At 32.6% G+C, this 17,406-nt stretch overlaps 6 protein-coding genes and 1 non-coding gene across 9 annotated transcripts in view; 5 read left to right on the top strand and 2 right to left on the bottom strand.

The window, feature by feature from the left end:
- The first annotated feature begins 298 nt into the window (after positions 1–298).
- Trnaq-uug lies at positions 299–370 on the top strand. The gene has a single exon. It is a non-coding gene; the product is annotated as a tRNA-Gln (tRNA).
- A 34-nt stretch (positions 371–404) lies between these two features.
- LOC108692627 (diphthamide biosynthesis protein 1) lies at positions 405–2,357 on the top strand. The gene is made up of 5 exons (XM_018200967.1): positions 405–433; positions 685–1,014; positions 1,072–1,379; positions 1,451–1,834; positions 2,126–2,357. The coding sequence occupies exons 2-5, from the start codon at positions 705–707 to the stop codon at positions 2,351–2,353; spliced, it is 1,230 nt and encodes a 409-aa protein (XP_018056456.1). The 5' UTR covers positions 405–433; positions 685–704; the 3' UTR covers positions 2,354–2,357.
- A 750-nt stretch (positions 2,358–3,107) lies between these two features.
- Positions 3,108–4,953, top strand: LOC108692647 (protein dimmed-like). The gene is made up of 4 exons (XM_018200996.1): positions 3,108–3,290; positions 3,386–3,399; positions 4,247–4,463; positions 4,636–4,953. The coding sequence occupies exons 3-4, from the start codon at positions 4,263–4,265 to the stop codon at positions 4,951–4,953; spliced, it is 519 nt and encodes a 172-aa protein (XP_018056485.1). The 5' UTR covers positions 3,108–3,290; positions 3,386–3,399; positions 4,247–4,262.
- A 747-nt stretch (positions 4,954–5,700) lies between these two features.
- On the bottom strand, positions 5,701–7,821 carry LOC108692629 (DNA polymerase delta subunit 2-like). 2 transcript variants are annotated; one of them, XM_018200969.1, is made up of 7 exons: positions 7,663–7,821; positions 7,396–7,582; positions 7,027–7,328; positions 6,743–6,959; positions 6,438–6,675; positions 6,079–6,371; positions 5,701–6,007 (listed from the first exon to the last, which is right to left on the bottom strand). In XM_018200969.1, the coding sequence occupies exons 2-7, from the start codon at positions 7,562–7,564 to the stop codon at positions 5,883–5,885; spliced, it is 1,344 nt and encodes a 447-aa protein (XP_018056458.1). In that variant the 5' UTR covers positions 7,565–7,582; positions 7,663–7,821; the 3' UTR covers positions 5,701–5,882. The 2 variants fall into 2 exon arrangements, with proteins under 2 accessions (XP_018056458.1, XP_018056459.1); XM_018200970.1 differs by lacking the exon at positions 5,701–6,007 and having other exon boundaries at positions 6,085–6,309.
- A 328-nt stretch (positions 7,822–8,149) lies between these two features.
- On the top strand, positions 8,150–10,576 carry LOC108692588 (probable pyruvate dehydrogenase E1 component subunit alpha, mitochondrial). The gene is made up of 6 exons (XM_018200899.1): positions 8,150–8,335; positions 8,717–8,953; positions 9,041–9,259; positions 9,339–9,587; positions 9,660–9,908; positions 10,019–10,576. Exons 1-6 carry the CDS (start codon positions 8,285–8,287, stop codon positions 10,202–10,204), a joined length of 1,191 nt encoding a protein of 396 aa, XP_018056388.1. The 5' UTR covers positions 8,150–8,284; the 3' UTR covers positions 10,205–10,576.
- An 843-nt stretch (positions 10,577–11,419) lies between these two features.
- LOC108692597 (receptor expression-enhancing protein 5-like) lies at positions 11,420–14,246 on the top strand. Of its 2 annotated transcripts, none has more exons than XM_018200920.1 (4): positions 11,420–11,632; positions 12,053–12,285; positions 12,359–12,497; positions 12,625–14,246. In XM_018200920.1, exons 1-4 carry the CDS (start codon positions 11,506–11,508, stop codon positions 12,666–12,668), a joined length of 543 nt encoding a protein of 180 aa, XP_018056409.1. In that variant the 5' UTR covers positions 11,420–11,505; the 3' UTR covers positions 12,669–14,246. The 2 variants fall into 2 exon arrangements, with proteins under 2 accessions (XP_018056409.1, XP_018056408.1); XM_018200919.1 differs by having other exon boundaries at positions 12,622–14,246.
- Positions 14,247–15,957: 1,711 nt separating this feature from the next.
- Positions 15,958–17,406, bottom strand: part of LOC108692648 (armadillo repeat-containing protein 4) — a 6,638-nt gene continuing 5,189 nt past the window's right edge. Inside the window, 2 exon segments of the mRNA XM_018200997.1 lie at positions 15,958–16,077; positions 16,944–17,165. Coding sequence (XP_018056486.1) covers positions 15,958–16,077; positions 16,944–17,165 — 342 coding nt within the window.

The raw sequence follows: 17,406 nt of genomic DNA, 5'->3' as shown, positions 1-17,406 counted from the left end.
AAAAAGGGACATCTACTAGAATTGATGAGAAACTAACAAATTAAAAATCGATAAAAAGATATATCGATAATGAAGAAAGAAAGATGGCGAAAAATTTATATATTTTTGAAGGTTGATTTTTTTATTGAGAGTAGAAGCATGTTATTAATTCTGCTATTTTTAAGTTTATTTTTTTTAATGAAACCTCATACAAAACATTTCGACTTCTTTTTTTTTTATAAAAAACTATTTTCTTTTGAATTGTATTTTATATATGTTATACTTAAAGGTGATAATAGAGAGGACGTCTTTCATATAAGGTCCCATGGTGTAATGGTTAGCACTCTGGACTTTGAATCCAGCGATCCGAGTTCAAATCTCGGTGGGACCTGATTGAAATTTTATTTTTTTTATTTTCTAATAATTAATATTTTCTTTTATTATTCACTTAAAGGTAAATATATCGAATATATTGTAAATATATTGAAGGTAAATATATTGAAATGTGCAGTTCATATATGTAGTAAGTTCTGTTAAAACATCGAGGTGCAGTTTTATATATTTCACGTATTTATCTTGTCCCTAACCTAATCTTAACCTAACTTGTATCTACTTTTTATTTGCTCGTTGCGAATAGTTGCTGCTAATAGAAAATATAATATAATTTATGTAAATCACGTATTAAAATATTTTCAAAAAATTTAGTTAATTGCGAGTTAGAGGTGATGGCTGAACAAAGCGACGTGGTAGTCATCAAGGCGAAGCCTATTCGCAAAGTTTTCAAAGCTCCCACGAGAGTCAGCAAAATTCCCGAGGAACTTTTGAACGATCCTCTACTAAATTCTGCCATAGCCGCTTTACCCACGAATTATAATTTTGAAATACACAAGACTATATGGAGAATCAGAGAAGCCAAGGCAAAGCGAGTAGTTCTCCAAATGCCAGAAGGTCTTCTGATGTATGCTACAACTATAGCTGACATCATTGAAGACTTTACTGAAGCAGAAACTGTTATTATGGCTGATGTCACTTATGGTAATTGAATGAGTCAATCCAATGCTTTCACTATTTTATAATATCCTTTTATTATAGGAGCATGCTGTGTAGATGATTATACGACACGAGCATTGGATGCAGATTTTCTGGTCCACTATGGACACTCGTGTCTTATACCAGTAGATCAGACTGCTGGTATCAAAGTACTTTATGTGTTTGTTAATATAAAAATTGACATTTCGCATTGCGTGGACTGCTTGAAAGTAACTCTACCAATTACCACAAAGATAGCACTAGTTAGTACAATACAGTTTGCTACAACAGTACAAGCGGTAGCAGCAGAATTGAGAAGAGAAGGATATGAAATCTCAGTGCCACAAAGCAAGCCACTTAGTCCTGGAGAAGTACAATACATTCTTTAATATATTTAATCATTAATATGATACAATAAATAAATAGGTAACGGCTTTTAAAGATTTTAGGATGTACAGCACCACAGGTTCGCTGCGCTGATGCAGTGATGTACATAGGGGATGGTCGATTTCATTTAGAAGCTGTTATGATTGCTAATCCTAAGCTAAGAGCGTTCAAGTATGATCCATATGCAAAGAAATTAACCGAAGAGTTTTATGATCATGAAAGAATGTTGAAGACTAGACACGAGGCGATACAACGTGCTATCAAAACCAACAAATATGCTTTAGTGCTTAGCACTTTAGGCAGACAGGGCAGTCCTCGTGTATTGAAAACTCTGCAAAATAGAATTGAGGCTTTAGGAAAGGAGAATGTTGTGATATTACTATCGGAAATATTCCCGGATAAAATCAAGCTATTCAAAGATGTTGACGCTTTTATACAAGTACGATCTCTCATGAGATAAATATCAGTTTTCAAAAATTTACTCGTCTTTCTCTTCCTTTATTAATATTTTTACGTTTAGTTTATTTTATATTATTGTATTTAATTTATGAGAAGTGTGTAGGAAAATATTTAAATTAAATATTTTTAAATTAAAAATATATATACATATTTGGAGGAAATATATAATTTCAAAAAGAGCTGAAAAAAAAAAATATTTGATCGAGTTATAGTTAATATATAGTTAAAAAAATTTATGTATGTTAAACTATATCAATAAATTTTATTCAAGATTGCGTGTCCACGATTGAGCATTGACTGGGGTGTCGCATTTGAGAAACCATTTCTCACACCCTATGAAGGCGCTATCGCTCTTAGAATGGCAGAGTTCGATAAGGATCGACCTTATCCCATGGATTTCTATGCTACGATCAGCCTTGGACCGTGGACCGCTAATCACAAGGAATCTGAATTGGAAAAAACTGATGCTTGTTGTGGTAAATGTAAAATGGACAAATAAAGAATAGACAAATAAATATGCAATTTAAATTTGTTATGAAATTGTTAACCTGTTAAATTAAATGTAAATATTTCTCCTTGTCCTATCATGATTGCTTAGTTTGTCTTTTTTAATAAGTTGCTCAATTTGCTTTTTAATAAGTTTTTCGTTAGATGTTGATATAAATTCGAGCAGGTGCATTTGAAGTCTGTCTATATTAAACCTCCGTCATCCCTAAGTTGTTGCTAGCAGAGTGATAATGGGTAGATAGGAGGGTCCGCGTGGGCGAATTACGTCATACGCCCACCTGTAGCCCGCTCACACGTAGACACCGGAATATAAAGGGTGTGCAAAGCACGGCATAACACTTGTTCGTATTCGTTTTTTTCCACTCGCTTTTTATTATTTAAAAACTTTAGATATGTAAATTGAACATATTTAGTTACAATATTGATTATTCCAACTTATTTACAGAACATCTCGACAAGATCGTAAAAAGTTTTATGGAAAAAAGATGTGAATAGCTAAGTTATAATTAATTTCTATAAATTAAAACATTTTCAATCGGAAAGTATTTTTTTGAATATCGAAATATTTGTTACTTCGTATTATTAGAGAATAGTGTACGAGGATAAAACAATGATATATCGAATACATGACGAGATTACTGATGTAGATAAAAGAAAAGAGCACAGAGTACATGATAAAATATCGGGGGTGGAAGACGGCGCCGGCCGCACCCCGGCGTCGCAACGTCAGTCGTTGTTCCAGCGTGGCTCAACAAGTACACGCGGTGCTTAGTACACGGTTTGAAATTTTGGAAAATCTATGACGTGACTTGTCATACAGTTATTCGATGTTAAAATGTATTAAATCGATGAAATATACAGCACGAATTGTGAAAATACGATTATAGGTCATTTTTAACATCGATTAGTCAACGATCTGATCAATATTGGTAAGAAGTAATAGAAAATGTCAATGCATCAATTCTGTATCTTCAATTTGTTAATATATTTTTATTCTGATTCTCTTTTTGCTTATAATTTGGAGACAAATATAAAAAGGTATATAGATATAGAAAGATATGTGTCCTTGGCGGAAAAATATTTTTACGAAAAAGTAGCTCTGCTGAAAAAAATCACGTCATAAAGTTACACAACGAAATCATGCAATTAAGATAAGTAAATCACGTAACAGATTATTCCAAATCAGTAAGTAAGTTTTTTTCAGTAGGGAGAAAAACTATAGATTGAGACAATCCTGGTGAAAATTTTTCTTATAATTTTTATACGAATTGGAACATTTTTCAGAAATACTCAGAAATATTCGAAAAGTTTACATCTTCTCTCAGAATTTTTTTATACAAGTGAATTCTGAAATATTCTTTTCTCTTCAGAAATATTTTGAAATTTCTCATTCTATAATTTAAAAAAAATATTTTTAAATTTTTTAAATTTTATAATATTTCAGAAATTATACTTATTTAAAAAATCTTAGATATCTTACAATATTTTATAATTGATGTATATGAAAAATTCTGAGAAAAGATGAAAATTTTCTGTTCTAATTCGTATAAAAAATGTTAGAAAGTTATAAAATTATAAAATTATATAGAAATTCTGAGAAAAATTTTCACCAGGGAAGATCTTAAAAATTTTTAATTTTTCATAGATATTTATAGCGAAACGTAGAATATGCATGAGATTTGTTTGAGAACAAAGAATTTCTTAATTAAAAAAATAAGACTCTACGGCTCATTACAAATAATATCTATGGAAAACTAAAAATTTCTAAGATCTTGTTTCACTCTATGTTATAATTTTTCATAAAAACTTTTCCGCCAGAGTTTGAAAATGAGAAGAGGAATCTGTTAAAATTGTGACCGATGAAATTTAATTATTACTTCATTAGAAGGAAGGATTATACTATGCGGTCTAAAGTGACAAATGAGAACACTTGGGCTACAGAATCGAAACAGAGAAGTAAGAACCTACGACGAACGACAAGAAAAACGGAATCTTTGTCGAAACCTTCCAAAGGAAATACAGCATGGGAGAGAACTCTCAGGAGGCTGGAAAGTAATGAACGCGAGCGTATGCGGATGCACTGTATGAACGATGCGTTCCAGGTGCATACAAAGCTACTGTTATACAATACATTATATCTAAAATATAAAACTAATAGAATCTTAACAAATATTTGTTTTTGATATTTTTTGAAAAAATCTTTTTCTAATCATATACGCAATATACAATTTTTTCATTTTGTAAGACTTCATTTTAATGAATTTATCTTTATAGTCCTTACGCGAAGTGATCCCGCATGTTACCAAAGAGAAGCGGCTCTCAAAAATGGAGACATTAACACTGGCTAAAAATTATATAGTGGCTCTTACGGACGTAATTTGCGCCATGAGAAGCGAGGAGCAGTCAGAGGATCAGCAAAGCAGCAGCTCTGAACGTCAAGATTCGTCGAACAACGAACAACGATTGGAATCGACTACTGTTTGTGTAAACATTCCTGTTGCCTCCAGATCCTGTAGTTCGGAGACTCAACATTTTTATCAAAACAAACATTCGCGATGGGAGAAAGACCAGGATAATATTACAGGCCTCTGAAAAATTACGGCACTAAACGATACTGGGATGAATGACGAATTGAAATTTCTTTAACGGCATTTCGACTAGTCTTCCTTTTTTTAATCGTGCATATATTTATGCCTTAAAAAACTCCAATATTCGTACATATTTGTGCAAGTCTTATTAAAATTAACAATGTATCTTATGACTGATGTAAGTAAGAAAATACTAACTGTTTGTGCCAAAGAAAGATAGTATTCATCGCAGAAACGAATAATATAATAGAGAATATTATATTATAGATAGTAATATTATAGCATTTGATTTCATATAGAACATTATATTATATTAGTTTTCGATAATAAATAATGTAAAGAAATAATTATTTAAAGAAATGTTATATATTAATGTATCAATGTTCGTATATGATATGTGATGAAGAGATTTAACAAATTACTAAAGTTTCGTACGTTTTTGCAAATAACAAATGAGTTACAAAACTGTAAAATCTTATTACTTATTTGTGTTATAAATTATTTTGTAAGAAATTTACATTTTTTTATCTTTTATTAGTTTATGTGATACGTATTATTAAGGTATATACAATGACAAATGGGCTAATTGTAATAAATAATTATATATTTATTATACATATAAAGTATATGTGTTATAATATATAAATTCAAATGAATAAATTAAATTATATATTTGAGAAACTTTGGATTCAAATTTTATATTATTAATCTTCTATACTCCTTTTATATGGAGATATGACATTGTGTTTTTCAATACTTTGCAATGATATAATTACGTAATAAACAATTATTTTATCTTTTATATCAGGCCTATCCAAAATACTCGACTCGATGAGTCGAAATGCTTCCACTTGTCTGTCGTTGATAGAGCGAGGTGGAGCATAAATAACAAGGAGGAGATTAGACGCCAGAATATTTTATATAATATACAAATTACGTCAGTCTATCACCGAATGAAATAGGCTGTGTCGTCAAATCTTGTAAATTGACTAGCACCGCTGTTTTTGTTTCCGAAAATTTCGGAATACATATCAATCGTACCGCATGCCCTTCGTCAGCTATATATGATATACATGAATTATTTCGTCATGAACAAAAATTGGTAAATCAGGTAAAAAAAAATACCTACCTGTAACTAACTTTGTATCGTATTCATCCATGTTTCCAGCGAAATATATATCTGGCCATTCGTTGATAACGAATGGATCATTTTTGAAAAACGGATAAATTGGAAGTGTGTCGGGACCGGTTGGAGCATAATGCCTCCAGATCAATGTACGCTCCAACCATTCCAATGAAGATAGCGGGGATAATCCAGCGATTTTCATAATATCCATGATTGGTCCGCCGCAAGAACCAGCTACAACACGACCTCCAATATTAGCGATCCAAGGATTAGTCGCACCATGCATGCTTTTAAACCTGTATTACATCTAAACTGTATTATCTAAAGTTTGAAGCAAAGCTTAAATATATCCTGACTATTACCTGACCGATTTTTCTAAAGTACATGGATGAAAAGGCTGCTGAGGCATGCTATAATTGCAAGTGGGATCAAACTCTCCCGGCATTAGAACAACGCAACAGTAATTAAGAATATTGCTGAGAAAAGCATCAAGTTTATGCATTGCTATTACATCTTCTTTGATTTTAAGCTGGTCGTGCGATTTGATTTCATGATAGCCTTTGTGGCTGAATATTTTTGTAGAACTACGGATGGAGTTTCCTATGCAATTATTTATATATGATTTAAAATCGCTAGTTAGAAAATATGGACGATTTAGTATTCGTACCAGCGATAATGACTTTAGCAATTGCAGCTTCTTCTTTTTGAACATTAGTACATCCCGCCATTCCAGTTATCCATTCTGAAAGTAAATCTAAGCTGAACTCGTCCGTGTTATTAACGAGATCTAATCCAGATATTAGCAGAATTTTTCCATCTTCTACCAATGAGCTGCTCACACTGGAAGGCTTCAGGTAGTATCCTGGAAAACACCAATCCTCTACCTACGAGCAAAGTTCAACATGAACAAGCTGGAATCTTGTCTATAGCCATAATTATGTAAATATATACCAAAAATGTTCCATTTTCTAATTCATGTCCAAGTATTGCACAGACGAGCCCTGTGACTACTTCCTGTATATCCATGTGATTTCCTACTAATTTTACACGTAACGTTTCATCCTCCAAAAATAATTGGTCGTCAACTGATGCATAATTATTACTCGGTTGAGCTTCCAGCTGAAGCTCCTTGCTGAGGTCGCGTAGAAGGGAAGGTTTCAGCCTCTGATCTTTATAAAGTACTCCTATCAGAATATAAGACCTTCCTGAGCTTTCCAGGGTCAGATGTGAAACTTCTACATGTTGATAGTCGGCTACAATATACATAAACTATAAATAACGTATGTAGAAACAAATTCTGAGCGTATAAATATGGCTTACTCCATTTCAGTTTCGCTCTGTGTAATGTGTCTTCCCGCAAATCATTCAGCCTCGCTATATATATATTAAGAGAATCATCGTTGTATTTTCTTTCTGTTAATTTAAATCTGCCGAGGTCTTTGAAGGAGACAATCTTCCGGTCGTATTCGCTGGAATCATCGACCTCCATTCCAACTTTAATTCGTTTCTGAAAATTTTCAAAGAACAATAAAATGGAAACATATTAAAGACAATTGTAAAAAAAAAAGAATGTTTGGAGGAGTATACCTATTATTATATTGCTTTTCATTGTTTTCCACATGTGAAAAAACACCTGCGTTTTAAAAGAAACATGATCACGCTATCATTGTGCGCTATGAAGTGTAGAAAGTGTCACCCCATCCAACCTCATTCATAATAAAGTAGCGAACTTCAAGGAGGAGAAGAAATACTTCTTATCTTCATAAAAAATGCTGGAATTTCGATTTGCAAAAATAATAGGTGAGAAATTCGCAAGCGTGGCGACAACAACATTTGATATCTTTGATGGAAATTTTTCTCAGGATTTTTATATGAACTGGAATAATTTCAGAAGTAGTTTCAGAAATATTCGGAAAGTCTCTACAATTTTTCTTAGAATTTTTCATGTATATACAAGGAAAAGCGTCTGGCAAAATTCGTTGCGCGTCTTGCGCCCTGACTATGACCATCATTGGAATCGCATGTACACCCTATGATCCTACCTACACTCCGGAGCATTCGTTCGTGCACCATCGTGCACTATCTGATTTGTGTCAGGTGAAGGTGGTTCACATCGACCAAGCGGTCTCAGGTTTCAGTCTTCTGCACTGGATTCGACGTAGCGAAAAACGTCTTCTGTTTTCACTCATCTCTTCTCCATTGTTAGGAAATGATACCAAACTGTCTCAGGAACGTCGCCGTGCAGTCGTCGAGACGAAATGTAAGTGCACCGAAACATGACCTCTAAACACGCCGCGTCGTGTTTTCCGTGTCAGGGTCTCGTTACGAATCCCAGATACTCTTACTTGCGACACCGTATTTCATGAGTCTTCTTCTTTCCTCAATATCCCGCATATTCGCCAGTTTGGAAGCTGGAACGAGGTAATTATCATTCTCGCGATTCGGTTGTGCTGCGGTTTGCTGCCGCATTATGTTTGCTTTGAACTTGATGTTAACACAAAAACGCAGAATTTTGAGTTTTCCAAGAAACACAACCACTGATTCACAAGATAATGTAAATTTCACGCTGTCGCACGCGCTACAATTATACTTGTAATATGTTTTTACATTGCTACAGATACTAATTAGATACTGTTTCTAGGTGGCTTCGTTTTTCTTGAGCAAGAAGAATAATTATGCCACTGAAGCCTCTTTCGAGACCAAACCTTTTCGTTTACACAAATTGGATCATGGTCCATCCACTCAGGTTACAGTGACTCGGGATGATGCTATTGAACTATTTAAACAGCTACATACGATACGTCGTATGGAAACGGTTGCTGGCAACTTGTACAAAGAGAAGATCATTCGGGGTTTCTGTCACTTGTATTCTGGACAAGTAAAGACCATTTGTATCTTTTCAAATATTTTCAAAATATTTATTTGATTCAGAAATACTTTAATTTTTGTTGCTTTTCCTTTGCAGGAAGCTTGTGCAGTTGGCATGAAAGCTGCGATGAGACCTCAGGATGCTGTAATTACAGCTTATCGCGCACACGGATGGACTTATTTAATGGGCATTGATGTATTCGGCGTTTTTGCGGAACTCACAGGCAGACAAGGTGGCAATGCCAAAGGCAAGGGTGGTTCCATGCACATGTACTCTAAGAACTTTTATGGAGGAAACGGCATTGTTGGCGCTCAGGTTTGCATTAGTCTTAAAATTCAATTTAATATCATTAATATTACAATTTTTAAAAATATTTTAACATTATCACAATTAGGTGCCATTGGGAGTTGGAATCGCTTTTGCACAAAAATACTTGAATAATGGTGGAGTCTGTTTAACATTGTACGGCGACGGCGCGGCCAATCAGGGTCAGGTGTTCGAGGTATATAATATGGCTAAACTGTGGGATGTACCTTGCATCTTTGTTTGCGAGAATAATGGATACGGAATGGGTACCAGCGTGGAACGTGCTGCGGCAAGCACGGAGTATTATACCAGAGGCGACTATATTCCTGGAATATGGGTATGTTAATCTATTTTAAAAGATTCGTATTTTGTTAAGGTAAAGAGATTTATGATAAAAATTATATTATAGGTGGATGGAATGGATGTGTTAGCCGTGAGAGAAGCCACGAAATTTGCAATTGATCACTGTACATCAGGTAAGGGCCCCATTGTCATGGAAACTGTGACGTACAGGTATAGCGGACACAGTATGTCGGATCCTGGAACCAGCTATCGTACGCGAGAAGAAGTGCAAGAGGTTCGACAGACCCGGGATCCTCTGACCAGCTTTAAAGAGAGAATTTTGAATTCCAATCTTGCTACTGCTGACGAAATCAAAGTTAGTCAATGTTTTTTGTTAGATTTCACGATTAATGTTATCTATTAGTAATTTATTTCATTGTTATCTGATGATGATCTATGTAGATAAGCAATATTTTTCTGTCCCAGGCAATAGAAGGTGAGATTAGAAAATCAGTGGATGATGCTATGAAAGCTGCCAAGAACGACAAGGAGATTCCACTCAACGAGCTCACTGCCGACATTTATACGGAATGTTTAGAGAAGGGGATTCGAAACACGTCACCTTTCAATCCTCTACTGCATACCAGACTAGGGCCAGCTGTAAATGCTTGAAACTGCTCAAAGATCATTTTTAATAACAGTCTTGTGCCACGTCCTCACTGTTCATAGATTTATAAACTAGTTGTATAGAAGTGTACATGCACACGATTTTTAATTTGAGGCTGTATATTGTTTCGTCAAAGAAGAACTGATATATTGTCGAAACAGATTAATTCGAGTGCAATTATTGCGTACAGATATCTTAGTAATGTTCTAATACGCACGCGTTGTACGTTGCAGTCAAACACAATTCATGTATCAAAAAAAAGATCCATATTTTTGATAATTTGGAGAATTAAATTTATTTACAACCTCATTTATTTCCAATGTGAAAATTACTATGAGAGGATCTTTTATTTTACGATACACAACGTGCGCCTAAGATCTGAGATCCATTTGGTATAATGTGTTAAAATAAAAATAAATCTAAAAAAAATAAAAATTTATTATAAAAATAAAAAATGATTCGTTTGTTAAAAAGATAAGGATAAATTTTGGCAGAATTAGATACAAGTATCGTTCTGTCTTTGTTATTGTCATTGAATGTTAAAAAAGATAAAATAAGATATTTCTATCGATTTGTGTTTTTGTCGAGTAACCTACACATACTTTATTCGAGAGATATTCTGGAAAAATATTCTTAGGAAGTTCAGAGGATATATAAGGATGTGTTTCAGATATCCCAATGTAAAATTCCCACCTGAGTATCACTCAGATATTATTTTGTCTGTTGCATTTACAGAATTCAAAATAAGAGATCTGTTCTTTTTAACTAAACTTCTTGCATGATCCATCTTTCTTTTTTTTTTCCACATTGGAGAGAAAAAAAAGAAAAGATGAACCATACAAGAAGTTCACCTAATTAAAAAGAATAAGTCTAAAGATAACATGATACCTGAGGACTACTCAGATGGAAATCAATTTTGTATACTTTCTTGGGGAAAATGCCCGTTTCTACCAATGCAGTTTTATTTTAATCTTGGTTTATCTAAATTTTCATCTTTTTGTAGTTACAAAAATTAGAAAAAGGTAAAGAGTAAGTTGAACTGAGATTAAAATTAATCTATGTTGGTAGAAACAAATTGGTTGTGCTGCTGAGTAAGATATTTTTGAATAGCGATTAGTCGAGAAATCTCAGGAGTCGAATCTCGAGAGATATCGAGAGATCGAGAAAGAAAGAAGCATCGAACGTGTCAATTAGTCGATATCGAATGTCGGCCATGTCTCTCTAGTGGCAAACAGGTACAGGTGTACGATTAACCAACGCTGTGCGTACGATCTTTATTGAAAGTCAGTTTATTCCACGAAAAAGAATGGCTCGAATCATCGCAGTAAAGGAATACCTTGAGAAAATGTTGAAGGATGAGAGCAAACCGTGGACAAAGATGTTCGCCCTTGCGGAAGAGAAGACCGGCATCGATCGGCTATACATTTTTGTCGGTGAGTTGCCCGGGGTGATACAATTACGCAGATTTCTAGTCATTTCTATCGATTGACCGGCTCGATCACGCTTAGATAATTATTTAGCCTCATGTTAATGCGACTTCGCACTTTCGTACAACTTGTTATCGCGCACTCATTACGCAATACCTAATTTCACAGTTTTTTTTCTTTTTCATGTCGCGCTGTTTTTTCTTTGATAAATATATTTCGAAATCTACCGAAAATTTGCAACCTGTTGATCTTTGCTCGGGGTCATCGTACTATTGCATGACGATATCGCTTTCAGACACTCCCATATTTTTTGCTCGTTTGCATTAACAAACTTTTGCAAACGACAGCATGTTGAATTTAAAATAGGAGTACTTTAGGAAGATTAAGTTATTATTATTACTATTTTTATTATTTATTTATCAATAGGATCATTAATATTGCTGGCTATATATCTGGTATTTGGATTAGGACAACAGCTAGTATGTAATATAGTCGGTTTTGTTTACCCTGCATACCAATCTATGAAAGCATTGGAAAGTCCTAAGAAAGAGGATGACACAAAATGGCTCACTTATTGGGTGGTTTTTGCTGTATTTACTATAGTAGAATTCTTTTCCGAGTATATTGTCTCCTGGTTTCCAGTTTATTGGCTGTTTAAGGTATAATTCTGAAGGCACTAATCTTAAAGACAAATCTTACCAAGAGCAAATATTATTAATTATTTGTACACAGTGTGTATTCTATGTATGGTTGATGGCGCCAATTGCCGAGTATAATGGTTCCTTGATTCTATATCGTCGTATCATCCGTCCAAAGTTCATTCAGTATCAACCTGGATTAGACAGATTTTTGTCTAATGCACGTGAGACAGGTAAGATCATTTTTTAAATTAAGAATAATTCTATTAAAAATAATTTTAATAAAAATATGGATATCAGTGGACATTTATTTGCGACATAAATGAAAACATAAGTATAAGAATGTTATTCTTGTAGCAGTTAAGACTGCGGCGGAAGCATTGCTGACCAACAAGCAAGAATAATGAAGCTATAAATCAAACAAATAGAAAGTCCATTTGTGTCTTTCCCTTTTTACTCATTCCTAGCGGAGAGAGCGTGAATTTTGTGCTTTACCGAATATTACCGAGCGTTGTTACATTAACGACTACAAAGATGAAGAAAATGCCAAACGAATAGAAATTTTGATTATCCTAGATGTTATAAGCAACTTTCAAATGGATCAGGGAAAACCAAAGTTATCCAAAATTGTGAATAGATAGTAAATACGAAGGATGCACGAATGAAAAAAGCCTCCCTCTGAAAATAAATCATTTACAGTACAATAGCCTGCTTTCAGAATTGCAAAATGATTTTAAAAAAATTTCAGTATGGAAATAAGCGTTTTATTTTCAGATAAGCTCGGCTATCGTTTATAGAGATTCTGAGCTAGCTGAAAACAAAACTTGGAGTGTTTTTGTATAAATAGGATAGACTGATCGTGTGTTTTTGCCATTTCCGTAATCTTTGATGATATACTTGTGTTAAAATATTATAATTTTAGAGGAAAGTTTCACCAACATTAAAGTCATTCATTAATTAATGAATGAACGGCATTCCGAACAGCAATTGGAGAAATTTTCTTGGTAATAGATGGCACACTCTTGGTGATTTGCCAGAACCGCCAAAGAGGAGCTACCTGCGCGCGAAAATTTCTTGGATCTGCCGAGAATCGAACTTTAGTTCCAGATAATATAGCATGATAGATTCGCACGCTGTCCATTATGCTATGCTGGTACTCAACAATCATGTAATTTAATTAATAATCTTTTTCTAAAATAACTATTTCTTGGAGTAACGTTGATTATATTGTTAATATTTCGATTTTTTATCTTAAAATATTTATAATATTAAAATTGAAATAGATAAGAATCAATGTTGGTGAAACGGCTTTTACTAGGTATGTTTTAATAGGTAAGTTGTTTATTAGGCATTGTTGATAAGAAACTGGTAAGATTGATTTAAATATATAAAAATAGCAAAGATTCAAGATAATCGGAAACAATATATGATATATTCAAATACGTAAAGATATACGTCGATAAATCTAATTTAATTAAAAATTGAAATTTTTGATGACAGTATTGTCATTCAATTGTTATATCGTGATGTAAGGCAAGACGTTTGAAACAAATCAGGTATTATGCCTTCTAGTTAGTTCATGAGTCGTCAATGAAACGACACGCACAATTAGCTTAAAATTTGTACATTATATATGTGAGATTGTATCGTAACTTGCATGCGATTGTCTTATGTTTATAATATAATCTACCAACATCTTTAAACAGCTTCGATTTTGAAGTATAAGCTTAGGAGATATGTATATTGCTCAAATTAAGCCACCGTCTTGTAAGCCACAACTTAATAACCATTTGTCCGACCAAGTCGGTGTTCCATTTGTGGATTCTATGAAAATCTAATTTTTCTATATCTTCCGTCACTTTTAAAGTTCTTTATACACATATGAATGTTACTACTTGTTGCCGAAAGATGAATATTACGGGTTTTAAATAAAATTGTAAATTTAGAGGTATTGACAAAAATTATAAGTCACTATACACGCACCGCAATAAATAAATGTTTTTATTTTACACACTTCCTTTTCTTTCTCACTTTTTCTGTCTTTCACTGATAACTGATGTTATTCATGAACGGAAATCAATTTCTTGTAACGCGTTCCTGCGAACAATGATTATATACAGCATTAATTAAATAGTAAAAGCAAACTATTTTAACTCTGAAGAGCACAAATGTGCATACACACGCGCGCGCGCGCGAACACACACACACACACACACACACACACACACACACACATATATATATATATATATATATGAATGCACAATTAATACGTAAATTCTAAGCAGAATCGTAAGATTCGTAACAATATTCTTGTAAGACTTGTAAGAATTTTTAAACGCTTATACCTTTATACAATATTTTTAGACAACTTCTTACTAGCCATAAAATTTACAAGAAATTGTAGATATTTACAAATAATCGTATGTCTTATGATATATATCTATAAAATTAGGATATTAATCAGAAGTTCTTACAAGTTTTACGAGAACACGTTACACGAGAACAAGTCTTGCGATTCTGCTCAGAATTGACTTGTAAGTTTTCGTAAATAAATTACGACGAAATGAATATGCATTTTAGAAATATTGCAAATAAAATTTAAAAAATTTGCCAATAAGGATTAAATTATTAGTGTCTTTGTCCGATGAATCTTAAACATTGAACTGTTAACCGTTTCTTATTCCATCAAGCGTTTTAATTATCACTATACCAGGAAATAATGACGTAGTGAAAGCAACTAGGACGGACTTCAGATAGTACCGTATATTGAAAAGGATCCAAAGCGTGGATCGAAACGTATGTACATTTAATAATGTAAATCAATTTCACACGTACAATCAGCAGCTGACTCAACAAATTATACATTTCCATTGATTTACATTAACTGAGCCTTACGTAGCATTGTTTTCATATTACAATAATAAAAGGTAAAAAGAGCTAAGAGCCAGAATCATATCTTCTAATATACTACTATTGTCCCCCACTTAATGTTCCTTTCCTTCTCAATTCTTTATTCCATTGTTCTGTTGTTTGTATCATCAGTCTTTGTACGTTTATAAAATAATCCTTTTAATTTGAAGAATTCATGACATCTTTGCATTATTATATCTTTCAAATGCGAATCAATTACAATAGATATAATAAAAAGTAAGAATCTCAATTCAGGTACAAAAAAGCTTAAATATTAAACATTAATTACATGCTTAAATATTATTTACATTTAAATATTATTTACATGCATTGTTCTTGATTTATTCTCATACTGGATAATTTTAAAATTAGATTTAGTTATTGGAAATGTATATCAATTCGAAAATCATTATATCACAATTGATATCCATTGAAATAATTTGATTAATGAAGAAATGACAGCGATTTATGAAAATTGTATTCATTGCAAATTTAGAAGAATTTTAATTTATAATATTCAAATCTGTTTTAATATTTGACTTATTATATAAGGTATAGAATTTATTTTTAGATATTAACATTGAAAAGGTTCTAATTTAAGATCGAAACGTTTGTTGAAAAATTTGAAAGACAGTAAATATTAGCAATCAAGAACTAGCGTTTGCTCTTAGCTCTTTTTACTTTTTGTTATTGTTTTATTTGCCGATATTATAAATAAAATAATAAATTGAATTTGTGCTCTTTAGAATTCAAATTCATGAAAAGAGAGATGTGAGAGAATTACATTTCTTTGAAGTGGAATTTCTCTGCTGTCAACGCAAGCTTTCTTATGTGACGAATAGTAGATGCAGCTGCAATCTGTACCTCTGGATCATCCGAGCCCACCAAGCGTAATACGTACTGTTTAAAATTTTCATTGATAGTTTTCAATATTCAGGATTTCTACAATTCGTCGTTTCGATATATGGAGAAGATAATCAATCAAATTGAGTTAAAGTAACTTAAATATACTCCTACAGCACAAAAGTTGCAGCAACAATACTGCAACAATATTGCAGCAATATTGCTGCGAGTTCTGTACTGTATAGGTATATCTGGAACTTTTATTTTTTTATGTTGAACATTCTATTTATAGAAAATATCTCTATCAATTCATAGACTATTTACATTTACAATACTGGTGATTATAAATTAATATGTTGAAAAAAATATTTATTTTCAAATAAGATAAGATCTTTAATGAATTATATCTTTGTGCCTCTCAAAATTAAACAGTAATAATAAAGGTGTATAAGAGTAAAACGCAATAATTGGAGCATATTCAATATTGTATATTATTCCTTACTAATAAATATAAAATTCGAATGTTTCAATTCTTTTTTTGAGTCTTTATTAGCGAGATATACTCCTGAATTGACAGATTCAAAGTGAAAGAATCCAACATTGATGTTCTTTCACTTTGGATCTGTCAATTCAAGAGTAGCTTCCATTTAGAATGAAGTGACTTCATCTCATTGATTATGGAAATAATATATCGCTGATAAAGACTCAAAAAAAGAATCGAATTTTATATTTATTAATAAGGAATAATATACAATATTAAATACGCTCCAATTTTATTCTCATATCCGCATTTTACTCTCATAACCCTTTGTTATTATTGTATAAGATCTTTAATTTCAAGATTTAATTTCGTAAAATTACGAAACAATTGTTCTTTAACAGCGATATTGTCACGTATGCAAATTTCTATGGCCTAATTGTACCTTGATAACGCCACAAGTGTGCATGGTCACGCAATTTAAGGGCTCTTTGCTCAAATGGTACACAGCAATACAAACACCCTTCAACACGTTCTTGTTCTTGCTGATCATATAATTAACGAGCGGCGCAACAGCATTTAGTTTGCCAAATTCGTAACTGTTCTGATCCCAATCGCAGCAATAAGCTATCGCCAATGTCAGATTAGCGCGCAAATTCTCGTCGTCCTTTAAAAGAATAATAATCTTATTATTAAGCTCAAATATTTCGACTAAAAGTATTTAATCAGTAAAATATTTAAATGCGACTGCTTCATGGAAAGGCCGAATAATTTTTTAAATCATAATTAAATAATTAACCTGATAAAAAAGATTTGAGGAATTATATATGAGGAACGTACTGGCAATGTGCGCATTATATTTTATTTCATACGTTACAAAAAAGTTTTAATTAAAAAATTTAAAGGTT

The sequence above is a fragment of the Atta colombica genome, unplaced genomic scaffold, assembly GCF_001594045.1.
Source record: "Atta colombica isolate Treedump-2 unplaced genomic scaffold, Acol1.0 scaffold78, whole genome shotgun sequence".
Taxonomy (NCBI): Eukaryota; Metazoa; Arthropoda; class Insecta; order Hymenoptera; family Formicidae; genus Atta; species Atta colombica.
Note: the sequence above shows the minus strand (reverse complement) of the source record. Positions and strands in the feature narration are given on the sequence as shown.

Coding starts and splice junctions, on each gene's coding strand:
- LOC108692627 (XM_018200967.1), top strand. CDS start 705: ATGGCTGAACAAAGCGACGTGGTAGTCATCAAGGCGAAGCCTATTCGC. Junction 1,015..1,071: donor TATGGCTGATGTCACTTATG/GTAATTGAATGA, acceptor CTTTTATTATAG/GAGCATGCTGTGTAGATGAT. Junction 1,835..2,125: donor ATGTTGACGCTTTTATACAA/GTACGATCTCTC, acceptor ATTTTATTCAAG/ATTGCGTGTCCACGATTGAG.
- LOC108692629 (XM_018200969.1), bottom strand. CDS start 7,564: ATGGAGGTCGATGATTCCAGCGAATACGACCGGAAGATTGTCTCCTTC. Junction 6,960..7,026: donor TAGAAAATGGAACATTTTTG/GTATATATTTAC, acceptor CTTTGCTCGTAG/GTAGAGGATTGGTGTTTTCC. Junction 6,676..6,742: donor TGCTAAAGTCATTATCGCTG/GTACGAATACTA, acceptor ATAATTGCATAG/GAAACTCCATCCGTAGTTCT.
- LOC108692588 (XM_018200899.1), top strand. CDS start 8,285: ATGATACCAAACTGTCTCAGGAACGTCGCCGTGCAGTCGTCGAGACGA. Junction 8,954..9,040: donor GTCACTTGTATTCTGGACAA/GTAAAGACCATT, acceptor TTTCCTTTGCAG/GAAGCTTGTGCAGTTGGCAT. Junction 9,588..9,659: donor ACTATATTCCTGGAATATGG/GTATGTTAATCT, acceptor ATTATATTATAG/GTGGATGGAATGGATGTGTT.
- LOC108692647 (XM_018200996.1), top strand. CDS start 4,263: ATGCGGTCTAAAGTGACAAATGAGAACACTTGGGCTACAGAATCGAAA. Junction 4,464..4,635: donor GTATGAACGATGCGTTCCAG/GTGCATACAAAG, acceptor TTATCTTTATAG/TCCTTACGCGAAGTGATCCC.
- LOC108692597 (XM_018200919.1), top strand. CDS start 11,506: ATGGCTCGAATCATCGCAGTAAAGGAATACCTTGAGAAAATGTTGAAG. Junction 11,633..12,052: donor TCGGCTATACATTTTTGTCG/GTGAGTTGCCCG, acceptor ATTTATCAATAG/GATCATTAATATTGCTGGCT. Junction 12,498..12,621: donor GTCTAATGCACGTGAGACAG/GTAAGATCATTT, acceptor TTATTCTTGTAG/CAGTTAAGACTGCGGCGGAA.